The following is a 14,033-nucleotide window of genomic DNA, read 5'->3' on the forward strand; positions in this document are numbered from 1 at the left end:
CTCCCGCCTCCCTCGCAGCCCCCTGCGGGAGACACGTCGCGTCACGCGGGCCGGGGGCGGGGCCTGCGCCGGCGAGGGAGGTTCCGGAAGCTGGTGACCACCGAGGGCGACGCGGAGGGCGGAGGTCCACGAAGGGCAGGGGTGGGGGCCGGGCTTTGCAGAGCTCGTTTCTCCCGTGCGGTTTGCGGGCGCGGATGGACAGAGGCTTCTGGACAGAATCAGACTTTGAACTCTTCGGGGGAGAAAAACGTGTGTGGCAGGAAATCGAATGGATTGCCCGTGTCAGCCTGGAGGAAGACCTGTGGGCAGCGGGGCCCTCCAGAACGGCGCTGCCCTCGACGCGGGCCCGGCACCGTGCAAGCGTTTTTCCCGGGCCGCCGCCTGGTGCATGACAGCGAGTGGCTCCTCGTCAGTCGGCAAGGCAAGCGAAGCGGGATGGGGATTTCGGTGATCGGGCGCCACCAACAGCAGGGCTTTCCTGTCTTCCTGCTCCTCTCCCATTTTCTCCAGTGGAGAAATAACCACTTTGCATGTCCATCCCCGGCATTGTTCACAAGTGTACACTGAATTTTTGAACGCCTACTTATCTCCTGCTAGAAGACTCACTCACCTAGGTGCAGACAAATGCAGGGTAGAAATCTGGACTTATTTTTAGTCAGGATAAAGACCTCTAGTAAACCGATTATTACCCAGCCGGAAATTACCGGGTTCAAATTGTCGACAGAAAGCAAAGGCCTTGTTATTTTCTTTGTAAATATAAGATCTGAAATACAGATAAAAGTGGAGCTAGACTGGGTGTGGTGGGGCGAACCTGTAATCCCAGATACTCTGAGGGCATAAGCTCCCTGTGTCCCAGGCCTGTGGGGCAAAAACACAAGACCCACCCAAAAAGTAACACACTAAAGTAAAAATTGTAGGGAAGTGGGGCTCAGTGGTACAGCTCCTGCCTAGCCAATGTTAAGTTCAAAACCCCAGTAACGCAAAAAAAAAAAGTGGAAAAGCAGAAATGGTGCCTCCACTTTCAGAAATAAAGAGCAATTAAAAGCCAAGTCCACTGAGGAACGCTGCTGAAAACCCCAAAAATCATTCTTTGTAACTTCCTTATATTGTTTTGTAATGTAGTGATCTTATTTTAGTTTTATTTATCCCCACCGTGATTAGCAGCCAGATTCTTGAAATGGAAAAGGCCTAATTATTTATCATCAGGTATGGCAATTATGTTGAGAGACAGGTGCTGGGGATGCTACTTGGTGTCACATTCTACTCCAGCAGCTTTGAGAAAGGACCAAGACAAGGCAAGTCTCTTGAGTCTTTCAACAGAAGTGGACCTGAAGTCCCATATGGATGGAATAAAGAGGTTTAGGCTGGAGGGGCAGAAATTCCCAATTTACACAGACACACACACACACAAAGACCACAAAAGAAGTAGTATGATGCAGTATTAAGAGTTAAGCACTGAAAAATCAAAGACTGGTTTAAAAAAAAAAATCCCAGCTCTCAAAGCCCTGGCTGTGAGGACTTTAAAAGTGTATTTCAAGCCAGGCATGTTGCACGCTTATAATCCCAGCACTCCTGAGGGTGAAGCAGGAGGATGGAGAGTTCAAGGCTAGCCTGGGCTACATACTGAGACCCCGTCTCAAAAGAGAACAAGAAAAGGAATTAAAAAGCACATCTGGGCAAGATGGCTTAGGCAGAGATCAGGATTTTGACTCAAGGCCAGCCCAGGAAAAAATTAGCAAAACCCATCGTGGAACCAACAAGCTGAGTGTGGCAGTACAAGCCTGTCATCCTAGCTGCACAGTAGGCATCAGATGTAGGAGGATCAAGGTATAAAGCCTGGCAAAAAGCTCAAGACCCTATCTGAAAAATAAAGCAAACAGGGCTGGAGATGTGGCTTAAGTGGTGGAGCACCTGTCTACCAAGCACTAAGGCCAAGTTCAAACCCCAGTACAACCAGAAAAATTAAAAAGCGTATTTTAAAAATATATTCTCATTTTTTTACATACCCTGTGGAAGACAAAGAAATGAGAGAAAAGCACTTTTCTAAAGACCTCTTTTTCTTTTGATACAGTATCTCACTATGTAGCCCAAGTTAGCTTTGAACTCATTATTCTCCAACCTCCCAAGTGCTGGGATTACAGATATATGTCACCCTGCCCAGCTTTGAAAACACCTTCTTGATTTTACTCCATAATTCTTTATCTTAAACCCTTGCAGCCAGATGTTTGAGAATTCAAAATTTAAGATTTTAGAAAAATTCACAATTTCACAAAAGAAATACAGTAAATATATAAGTAACAACACCCCCCCTGCAGGTGTTCTAATGCACTAATAATTTACAGTGAAATATTAAGTGGGATAAGGATTGTTAACTTCAGGATAGATTGAGTTTGCATAATAAATTCAAGAAAACTTTTTTTTGAAGAATCAGGTGTGGTGGCACATGCCTATAATTTCAGCACTACAGAAATGGGGGCAGGAGGATCTCAAGGTTAAGGCCAGCTTCCACTACATAACGAGACCCTGTCTCTAAAAGTCAAAAAGTTTGTTTTCCTAATCTAAGAAAAAAAAGTTTACATTTTTTGATCTTTGGAGATTTTAGTATTACAGATAAGAGATAGGATGCTAAGCAACCAACCAGATAGGAAAATGTTACCATCCTAAACCACTCCTTGCCAGAAATTTCCACATCAACTCAGAAAATAAGAACAAAGGCAAAAAGAAATAACAGGGTATACACCCTGTGCACTTGTCCACACCACCCAAGTACTTCTGTAAAACAATACTTAATAACTTAGTCCACTATCCTTTTGACAACTATGGCCACTACATCAAAATACCCAGTATGGGCTGACGGAGTGGCTCAAGTAGCAGTGCAGCTACCTGCCTAGCAAGCATGAGAGCCTGATTTCAAACCCCAGTACCATACACATACACCAAGAAAAAAAATCTCAACATGAAGACTGAAGCACAAATGCCTCTCACATAAATACCTTTAAATGATATTGATAATACTCTTAAAAACAAATTTCCTTTCAAAAGTTTAGCCATTAAAGATAAATGGTTCTTCAATATTTTATATTAATACTTTTATGAGCTATAATGAAAACAAAATATTAGATAATATCTTAGCTTGGTGAAAAGATCCACAAATAATTCATTTATTCGCTATTTGTTCTCATAGTAGTATATATTAAAACAAACATAAACTTCAGGTATATTAGGGTTCTTAAACTCTAGGCCAAATCAATGAGTTGTACAATTGGAGCTTTTAGTTTTCTAGTATGTCAGACACTGAGATACTAACTTCTAGGATTGTGAAAATTACAGAAAACGGTGCTTAATAAATTTGAAATGTTCAATATGTCCCATATACCTTCAGTTTTCCTTGGAATATGTTCAGTGTGAATACCTATAGTAAAACAGTGATGCAAAGTCAGGATTCATGGCCAAACATAACTATTTATTAATTCTTTTCTTACAAACATTCAGTTTCTTCCTAAAAAAAAAAAAAAAGAATTTAAATACCTCCCATCCCATCACATACAAGTTTGTATACATTATTTACATCTTTCAAATAAAACATTACAGATTTTCTGACATTCAATACCTCCCCTTTAAAGTAAAATTGATGAAGCAATTAAACTTTGATCAATAACAATTTTCATAATCTTGGCATAGTTTACAATATGTCGTCCATGTTGCATTTCATATTTTAGACATTTTTTTCTCTCCAGCTTCTCAAATATAGAACTGAGAGTGAGATCCGTGTGGTAAATACCTGCACAATATGATGCTGCCTTTATTCTTCCATTACTTGGCACTGGCAGTATTTCCCTGCTTTTGTCTTCAGAAATGATTTCTATTCAAACTTTAAGTGTTTGTGTACTTACTGTATTCTCTTTCTACCTATACTTCATGATACTGTTCCTAGTGGTAATTTAAAGTAATAACTTAAATGTGTAGCAAAAATTCAAATAGAACAAAAGTAAATATTCTCTACAAGATTAGTAACCTCACCACCCTGGTTATGAATGTACAAAAATAACAAATACAATTTAGTGGCTGTAAAAAACTATTTTCCCTAAAAATAGTAATTTCTTCAGAACAATTTAAAGAGAAAAATTGTTCTTAAATGAAAATGCACTAATCTATTTTACAACCTGCACAAGTAAGTATCGCAGAAACAAAAAGAAAATTTGTGCAAAACTGTAAGAAACATTTACCTATAAGAACTTAGTAATATGTAAAAGAAATTAAATATTAATAAAGTTTAATTTTACATCACTAATAATCTTAGCTTCAGAGACATAATTTAAAGAATGCTGTCAACCTAAACAAAGTGAAACCTATGTACTAACAGTAAGTACTTCAGAATCACTAACAATGAAGAACTGCAAAACCAACCTTTGTTTTTGTTTCTCTGTGTGTGTGTGCGTGTGTGTGTGTGTGTGTGTGTGTGTGTGTGACACAGGAGATGAGGAGTGGAAAAACAAGGCCACTGATTTTTTACTATCTATGTTTGAGAGTTGTAGCCCAAAGCTTTCTATTGTATAGTACTATATGAAAAAAAAAAAAAAGAAACTTGCATTACACTTGTAAAACTGAATGCATAATATTTTAACCTGTATTTTTTTCTCTTTTGTTAAAATGTAAATGAGTTCAATGAGTAACAGAGCTCAATATTATACCTTCAAAATGAATTCTTTGATTAATTTATTAGGAAATCCTTAAAAAATTCAAATTTACTTGTTCAAGCTACACTGTATGCATGTATTATTATCACAACAAACTCCCCTATATTATTAATGTATGATAATTCAAAAATAAAATAATTTTTTAAAAATTCAAATCATCTGCAGTCAGGATTCTTTTACATGTTATGTTTAAACTTTTTCATTAAATCTTGAGATTACCTGTAAGCATTTATCATCTCATCAATTAAGCTAATATTACACAATAGTGATTCTTATAGTAAACCTTAATTATGACAAAACTGACATTTAAATTATTTCAGAAGTGGTCCTTAAAATATAGATTTGTGTTTACATGTAGATTTGTGTTTTCATGAATTGGTATATTTTTTAATATCCCAGATAAGTTTAAAAGTTAGATAAAAGTTTTCATGGTATGCAATCACAATTCCAAGGTACAGATTTTTTTTTACTCCAGTATCTTTTTAAAAAAACACTCAAAATTTAAAGTTATAAATGATATATGAAATAACTATATAATTTTAAATATTTTGTGATATGTAGCCTTAAAACTTGGCATAATTAATACATAAAACTTATTCTGATTTCTTTGTATAACAATCCCCAGTCTAACTGAAGTCACACTGTTCACTTGAGAGAAAACTTATTTGAAAGAGAGAGAGATAAAGACTGTTTCCTAAAACTATTTCTATTTCAAATACTGGTGGTTCGATGCCATGTTTTGCCCCCCCAAAAAAACTTAAAAATAAAAAATTAATTTTGATCTACTTTTCCATATTATCCATTCAATCATTCAAAAATCTTAAGGAACAAAAAATAAAAAACAAGTTCCAGAGAAAGGCCTTGATTTTTAAAAAATCAGTGTATTTAACTATCAAGTAATTAAACTGAATTTAAAAAATAAACTTATACATCCAAATAATATTGTCTACTTCAAAATAGTGACATAAGGAAACCATTCCTTTATTCAGTGATGCAATGAATACTTCAAACATTTTCTTCAGCAGATTCAGACCCTACAACACATTCTTCTGAATTTCCCTACTGGCTTAGTTCTGAGAGCAAGTTATCAGACTTGGTTTGTTGATTAAAGTAGGTCATATTAGCTGCTAAAAAAGTTTTTGTGCAACTAAAATTATGAAATTAAGTTTCTTGCATAGTCATAAGCTGATTCTCATGGCATGTCTAAAAAGAGTTCCAAAAACATACTTCTGCAGCATAGCTGAAATAAGTAGTGCTCCCAAGGGAACTACTCTGAAGATCAAGTCTCATTTGGATGTTAAGGTGTGTCATACACATTTAAAAAAAAAGTTCTAAAACTTAATATTTGTATTTCACATATTCTACCATTTCAGTGGTTATCAAAACCTCTCTCAGAGAGGGTGTAGACAAAGCTATAAAAGAAATTTGTCATTTTGCTATTTTCCCATAAGCAAGGAAAATGCTATAAATAAAATGAAGCCTGGTGATTATATATGTAAAATATAAATATACACACCATCTCTATTTCCTGATAAGAGATTGTAGTGCTTCATCTATCCTGACAAGCCAGGCAGTAAACTCAGTCTGAAATATATTATATACTAAACATATATATATTTTGCTACCTACTACATTGTATATTGACCATTTAGAATTTACAAATGACTAACAAAGGTAGGAAGAGACAGCAATCTCAAATCTTTCATTTTAAAGTAAACTGACCTCCAAAGCCACCAGCTAACTAATACATTCTTTCTGTTTTAGTGTAGTCTAACGTCATGGTTTTTGTAAGGAATGGAATAATCAAGTCAGCAAATGAAAGCCAGTAGCATCATCTACTGCTAACTAAAGATTTTTTTAACTCTGTTAATTTCACTAGCACTACTCCATCATTTAAAATAATCCCTAAAACTTGCTTCATCATATCAACATTTAACAAAAGCACTGTGAGCAAATTTATGACTATATTATATGGGATCTTTTTCTCAAAGAATGAGAAAAACAAATTCTGATTTACAACTCTATATAAAGACAGGGGAAAATAATTATCTTGGTTATTTATAAACTAAATAAGGAGATCTGAAAAGAATCCAATAGATATTTACAAGCAAGCTCTGCTGCAAAATCCAGCTTTGATCCTTATTTTATAAAGGGCATCTTACTAATTCTCATAGGAACCAACCAAATCAAAGCTACTATTTATTAAAGCAATTCTATGCTCTGCTGAATGTTTTCTTACTTAAAGCCATCTAACACCATGGATACTGCCAGGTCTCTCCCTCCCTAGGAGAACTTCTATACTTTGTTACCATTTGCAGATCTCCTTACTTCCCAATAGCTCTTTATTAAATGAATACTTGGAACAGGCACCTGAGATTCTGGCACAGTGAAAACAAACTTCTATCTACATATAGTGGGAAAGTAAATCCTACTGCCAACCATTAATTTATAGAAGTATTTTCCATTTTTACAATGTACTGCTATGTAACGCTTAAAAGAACAATTTCTCACTTTTAACTCTACACTTGGCTATTGCAACCCTTTTGTAACTAGGTTGCTGTGAAGTCAAATGCAGTATGGAAAACTATTTGAGTAATCATGTGCTTCATTTCCTATACAGATAGGACTCAAAAATCATGACACCAAATTTTATGTCTGAATCAGTCCATAGTGGTTGATATTATCTATTTGGATACTAAAGATTTGATGTAAGGAAATCAGCTAGCTCTCATTGAAGTTTATAAATAAGCATTACCAATAAATGCTAAATACATTTGTCTCTACAGGCTCTCCTGTTAATTCTATTAGTACTTAGTGAATAATTGCTAGAATAAAATGGAGGAAAAGGCAGCTCCGGGTGACTATAACTACAGGGACATTAAATTGTACCAATGCTCTACTTATTAATAACATAAACAAATTTACTTCATTTTAGATTCTTTTCTACTAAGTATTTATAATTTACATAATTTCAGAGTAAGCATTTCTATTCTACTAGGAAAAAGGCATGTATTTCTAACTGAAGGAATGGTACATATTTCTAATTGAAGGAAGCATATTTACCAAAACTGACAAAAATTTTTAAAAACTGGAAGTCTGAAGGGTATTTCTCAAGAACAAAACTGAAGTGAAAAAAATTACAACTTATTCTAAAAGCTACGTTTTTGAACTTGTTGATGGTAATAATTCACTAGAAAGGGCAAATAAAACTTAAAAGTTAATAACTACTGAATTAGCATTTTTATTATTTGATATCACTACAAAGAAAATTATTTCTTTTACAGTGGAAAAAATCAGAAGACAGAATGCTTCAAAGTGGGCCTATAATAAGCAAAAAAGGTACTGTATCATTTTAAAATGATAGGCAAAATCCAGCTCCATTCACTGAATGGAAATGCTGAAAAGTGATCAATTTCCCATGTTTAATGTCTGTATCTAAAATTAGTAATTTAATTTTAACTTCTCATGGAAGTTGATTCCTAAAAAGAAGCCTCTAAGACTCTGTTTATAAGTAATTGTTTAAAATCTCCATACCATTCTATTCCAGGGTTTTAAGACAGGACTTTCTAGAAATTGACTCCCCATGTTTAATCCTATCCATAACTCCCCAACCTAACCACCCCCCTAACCAAACACACTCTCCTTTCCCCTCCTCTTTGAATTAGAAGGGGATTCTGAAGACTTATGGCTCATTTGGCAATTGCTAGGAAACCTCACAGTTCAGCATCACCTCTGAAGATGGCAATCCTATATATAACCTGAAGTTTTACACTTACAGTGCAGTTAACGTGTAGAAAGAAGCCAAAATGCAATAGGTATATTACATTTCAACATCCTCAAGTTTCAATATCACAGATATTAAGAGATGGAAAAAGACCTGCTTGTAGAACTTTAAGCATGTGTTGAACAGAATATATTGCCATCATTATAAAAAATAATTCAGAAGTAATTTTTTTCATTTTACATTTTATGTTCTACATGCACACCTTTACAAATTATGTTTCTTCCATAGTAAAAGCTGGAGATCATCAATTTAAGTAAACTATGGCTTTTATGATAGATTATTTTACAACATGTACCAGTAAGTGCCGTGGGTAGTAATCCATTGTTTTGAGCTTTGTTTAGTTCTATGTCTGTGCTTTGCACCTTAGAAGTGAGCCTGCCAAGGCACTTAAAAACATAAGTCTTTTGGGGACTTCAAAATGGGCCACAATTTATACAACACAGAAACACATACTCAAATCCATCAGCAGTTCATCAGTGAGGATTTCTTTCAGCACACAATATTATAACCAAAATCAAAACCAGGTTAAAAAAAAATACTGTATGTCACTAAGACAAAATTTACCCCTTTCAAATGTAGAGAATGGTTCTTGGCTTCCTCTAGCAAGAGAATATGTTTCCATATATTCAGAATAAAGAAAAGGGAACCCAAGCAAGCCCTCATACCTAAGACAAGAACACTCCAAGTTACAATGAAATATAACAAAAACCCAAAAACACTCCACACAGCTTCATGTGAGGAAAAATTGGCACCGCTGTCCATTCTTTTATCTGTCCTTTGAGGTGAGCTTTTCAATCAGTTCTTGAAGTGGTGCAAGTTCTCTTCTGTCAATAAGGTTGAACTCCTATACATAAAGACAGAATAAACAGCAAAAAAAAAGAATCCAAGGCAGATTACCATTAACATTTGTTGGAAATTAGCTTTTAGTAAGTAAAAGTAGTAGATATGATGGGTTTTTTTCTATTCGATAACGGTGTCTTAGGCAAATTGTCAAACATCATAGTAAGAACTTTAGAGAAGCACTGGCATTAGCATAGCAGCCTCACACCTAAGATGTGGATCTAAGCCCAGAACACAAAAGAATACCTATCACCTAACAAATTATTAAATTTTATATTAAGCTAATGTTAAATAAAATATATTCTACCCTCCTACTTTGACAAATATACTTTCATAGTGACCAGAAAAGCAGATTCAAATTTAGAATTCTTAAGACTCTCCAGGATTTTACACCAGAAAGTAGTGACAGGAGGAGAGCAAACCCCAAGTACCTGGCCCTCAGTGAACTCCCTGCTTTTCCAAATCCCAGCTCCATCCTACACCTGAAGGGGCCTCATGCAAATGAGAGTGGACACCTTGGCTGGCACATATGGATAATGTCCACAGACTGCTTGTCATTTGGTTACTCCTCAAGGCTACAGGAACACCTGTCAGAGATGTGACTTGCCCTCCAAAGAATAAACTCAAGGAAAAGATCCACAGAGACCCTGGGAATGTATCTGTGACATGTGGGAAGGGAATTCTAAAGTCTCAGGTACCAAGCATACACCAGAAGGGATCTAGGTAGGTTATGTTCTTGACCCTGTGGATTCTTCACCCTGTGGGGAAGGCTGGAGCTGGAGAAGAACCAGTGCAAGATACAAAGCAAGTGACCCTCTTAAGCAAAGGGTGATACTAGTAAGATCAGATGTGGTAAATGCTATATGTTGATCCCCTACTATTTGATAGCACATAGAAAACACAGTATACTTAAAGATTACAGAGTAAAGCAAAACTTCTGGAAATGTAGCTCAAGAGGTAAGGTGCTTGCCTACCATGCATGAAGCACTGGGTTCAATCCCTATTATCACAAACAAACAAACAAAAAAATAAAAACCAACCCTTTTGGAGGGAGAATATACTCTCCTAAACCACCAAAACCTGAACTTTAGCAATCATGTTCTGCCAAGCACAGATGCAAACTTTCTTTGTTCTTATGTGTCTGCAGATGGGATTCCATAGTAAAGTGATTATTCAAAGCAACAGTTTTGGCAAGTTACATTCTCCTAAAATGTGTTCAAATAAATGAAACTGAAGCATAAAATGTGTGCCTTCAATGTGAGGAGTATGTATAAAGGGAAAATGAGCACATTTTTCTTTAGTGGGGAGAGAAGTAAAGTAGGCACTTATAAACACATGCCCACAGATATACAAAAACAATATAAAGCAAAACCTTGGGCTTCTCCTGACCACCATCTCCCTTGCTCAATCTCTACCTAAGTAAATAAATAAACAAACAAACAAATCTGGTCTGGTCAGCTCATGTTATTTCCAACTCTTTCACTACTTTTGCTTATTTCTCAAATTAGAGAATTATGAAAGACTATTCTCACTGTTCTTAGTCTACTTTTGGTTTTGTTTGTTTTTTGAAAGTCTCACTAAGGAATCCAGGCTGGCCTTGAACCCTAAATCCTCCTGCCTCTTCCTCCAGAGGTACTGAGATTACAGGCCTGTGCCATCAAGCCTGGATCCTTAGTCTACATTTCTAAGGCTATTTCTTTGAGGACTACACAAAGGTAAAGTCAACTAGTGGGTCTTATCAAAAATTAATGTATCTCTAGCCATATGCCAGTGGCTCACACCTGTAATCCAAGCTACTAAGGAGACAGAGGCAAGAGGATCATGGTTTGAAACCAGTCCAGGCAAATAGTGGCTCAAGTGGTAGAGCACCTGTCTAGCAAATGTAATGCCCTGAGTTCAAATCCCAGTACAAAGAAAAAAAAAAACTAATGGGCCTCTAGAACAGAAATACTGTGACATTTTCCTCCCATACATAATGGATAGTCCTTCGAAATTATTTAGAACATGGTTCTAAGAAGACGGGGGAAGGATATGATATTCAAAGTATATTTCTAGGACAAAGCCATTAATAAAGATTCAGCATAGACAAAAGTATAGGGATAAAAGGGGAGAGGAAGGAGTGCTAACATGCTCAAGAGGCCAAGATCATCTATAGATCTGCACAGATCTGTTCATTTCCTTATTTAGTGCCTCCATGTGGCTGGCAACTGAAGCAAATCCAAAACAAGGCTCTTAGATACATTTTACACGTACTTGCCATCAACTTGGAAACTAATGAAATTTGGAAAGAAAAAGCCAGTCATTATCATCATGGAAGGTATAGAATAGAATGCAGACTGGAGAGATATGGCAAATTCTATCCTGATGGTGTGTGTGTATACAGTATTCATCATAGAATTCTGAAGATAAATGCTTACACTAAGCAGCAAAGGCCTCCAAATTCAACTTACCTGGACAAAAAAAATAAAGTGCTTAAAAGATGTATTGAGATGTGCTTCCTCCTGAAGCTGGATCACAGGATCAAAATGTTGATGATAAATGTGAGCATAGACCCTAAACAGACGTTTGAGTATAGTTTTTGCCACAGACATGAAATTCTTCGGGAATGGAACACCTAACAAAGAAATATACCTTAAATACATTCAATACAATTTTTGTCTTAAAAAGCTATAAAATAAAACAAAAACACCTACAAAATTATGTTATTTGTTAAACTTGCTAAATGACCCAGATTGGCAAGACAGCCAAATACTGATACTATTGGATTCAATGTCATTTTAGCAATAATATTGAGTCACAAGTTGTTATAAGACAAACCAAAATCAAAGAACATTCTAAAATATCAATGCCATGAAAGACAAAAAAAGGACTAAAACACACATATTCCAGATTAAAGCAGACTAATAAAACACAACTGAATGAAAGTATCAAAGATTTTTTGTTGTTGTTTAAAGGACATTACCAGGAAAACCTCCTAAACAAGATATGTACATTATAAATACTCTGTCTTTATTTTGATAGTTACATTATTATTTTCTAGGGAAATAAACACTGACATACTTATGGGTAAAATGGCATTATATATACAATTTATTCTCAAATGGTTCAGGAAAATGAATGAATGTGCAGTGGGTAACATAAAGGGTAAAATAAAAGTCATAAATTGCTAACAAAGAATCTAGATGTAGGAATTCTTTGTAGGAGTCTGCTTCTTTGTAGAACTCTTTCAAATTTTCTAAACACCTAAAAATGGTCAAAATAAGAAACCAGGCACGGTGGTTCATGACTATAATCCCTGCATCTGGGAGCTGAAGTAGGAGAATCTCCAGTTTGAGGCCAGCCTGGGCTACACAATAAGTTCAAGACCAACCTGAGTTGTATAGCTAAACCCTGTCTCAAAAATCTAAGGGCTGGAGATGTAGCTCTGTGGTAGAGCACTTGCCTAGCATATGGAAGGCCCTGGGTTCAATCCCCAGCAAGGGGCAGGAAGAGGGGGGTGAAAAAGCTGAGTGTGGTGAGCCTCCGTAGGAGGCTCACAGTCCAAGGCTAACCCCTGGGCAAACACCCTATCAGAAAAAATAACAAAAGCAAAAAGGGCAGGAGGACATGGCTCAAGCTGTACACTACCCGCCTAGCAAATCTAAGGTCCTAAGTTCAAACCTCAGTACTACCAAATTCAAAAATATAGATTATGAGCCAGGTGCCTGTGGCTCACGACTGTAATCCTAGCTACTCAGAAGGCAGAGATCAAGAGGATCGCGGTTCAAAGCCAGTCTGGGCAAATAGTTCATGAGACCCTATTTCAAAAATACCTAACACAAAAAGGGCTGCTGGAGTGGCTCAGGTATAGGCCCTGAGTTCAAGCCCCAGTACTGCAAAACAAAAAAATATATTCAGATTATGTAAGAGATAAAGCAAAATCATTATGATACAAATGCAGTCTTGAAAGTGTGCTCGTTTATTATAAAAGCTCCAAAGTGTTTTAACACATTTAAAAAAAACTTTCAAAACACTCCATAACAACTATTAACAATGTCTTCTCTACTGTATCCTTCTTCCAAAAACCATATAAAATGTAGTCAAAAATCTGTTTTAAAAATATTAGAAGAGAAAATTCTTAACTTTTTTTGGAAAACATAGTTTAAGATTGAAGAGGTAAAACTGTATGAACTGTCTACATAAGAACAATTTCTAGTTCACAGGTCTGCCTTTAAAAGCAAATACAAAAAGCCAAAGTCACTTCATCAATAACAGGCCAAACTCTGGAATTTTATTTTCTTCTTGCATAGGTTGATTTGAAAATCTGTAAGAGGGCCAGTGCAGTGGCTCAAGTGATAAAGCCTGCCTAGCAAGCATGAGAACCTGAGTTCAAACTTCAGTACTGTTAAAAAAAAAAAAAAAAGTTCCATGAACCTTGGACTGGAGGTGTGGCTCAAGTAGTAAAGTGCCTGCTTTGCAAGCATGGAGCCCTGAATTCAAATCCCAGTCACACCAAAAAAAAAAAAAATCTGTAAGATTCATGTCATGAATCATAAAATCAAACTCTTTCCTTGCCACAAATATATGACATACAAACTCTAAGTGAGAAATAAATGACTATGATAGGTATTATTAGCTGTATAACATCCATTTTCTTTTCTATAACATAAACCAATCTTTATTACTATCCTGTATCACTCATCATTTAAAATCATAGACAGGGTTCCTTCAAT

The 14,033-nt window shown here is 35.9% G+C and overlaps 1 protein-coding gene and 1 long non-coding RNA gene across 2 annotated transcripts in view; one reads left to right on the forward strand and one right to left on the reverse strand.

Annotated features, from left to right (window-relative positions):
* The first annotated feature begins 86 nt into the window (after positions 1-86).
* LOC141410959 (uncharacterized) overlaps positions 87-14,033 on the forward strand; it is a 50,719-nt gene continuing 36,772 nt past the window's right edge. Inside the window, exons 1-2 of the long non-coding RNA XR_012435786.1 lie at positions 87-421; positions 7,982-8,036. This is a non-coding gene — a long non-coding RNA (uncharacterized lncRNA). The remainder of the gene's footprint in view (positions 422-7,981; positions 8,037-14,033) is intronic.
* The window catches only part of Mob1b (MOB kinase activator 1B), a 67,166-nt gene continuing 56,575 nt past the window's right edge, over positions 3,443-14,033 (reverse strand). The window contains exons 5-6 of the mRNA XM_074042045.1: positions 11,772-11,935; positions 3,443-9,325 (exon numbers count right to left, since the gene is read on the reverse strand). Of these exons, the coding sequence (XP_073898146.1) occupies positions 9,248-9,325; positions 11,772-11,935 (242 nt within the window). The 3' untranslated portion in view covers positions 3,443-9,247. The remainder of the gene's footprint in view (positions 9,326-11,771; positions 11,936-14,033) is intronic.

The sequence above is a fragment of the Castor canadensis genome, chromosome 9 (assembly GCF_047511655.1).
Source record: "Castor canadensis chromosome 9, mCasCan1.hap1v2, whole genome shotgun sequence".
NCBI lineage: Eukaryota > Metazoa > Chordata > Mammalia > Rodentia > Castoridae > Castor > Castor canadensis.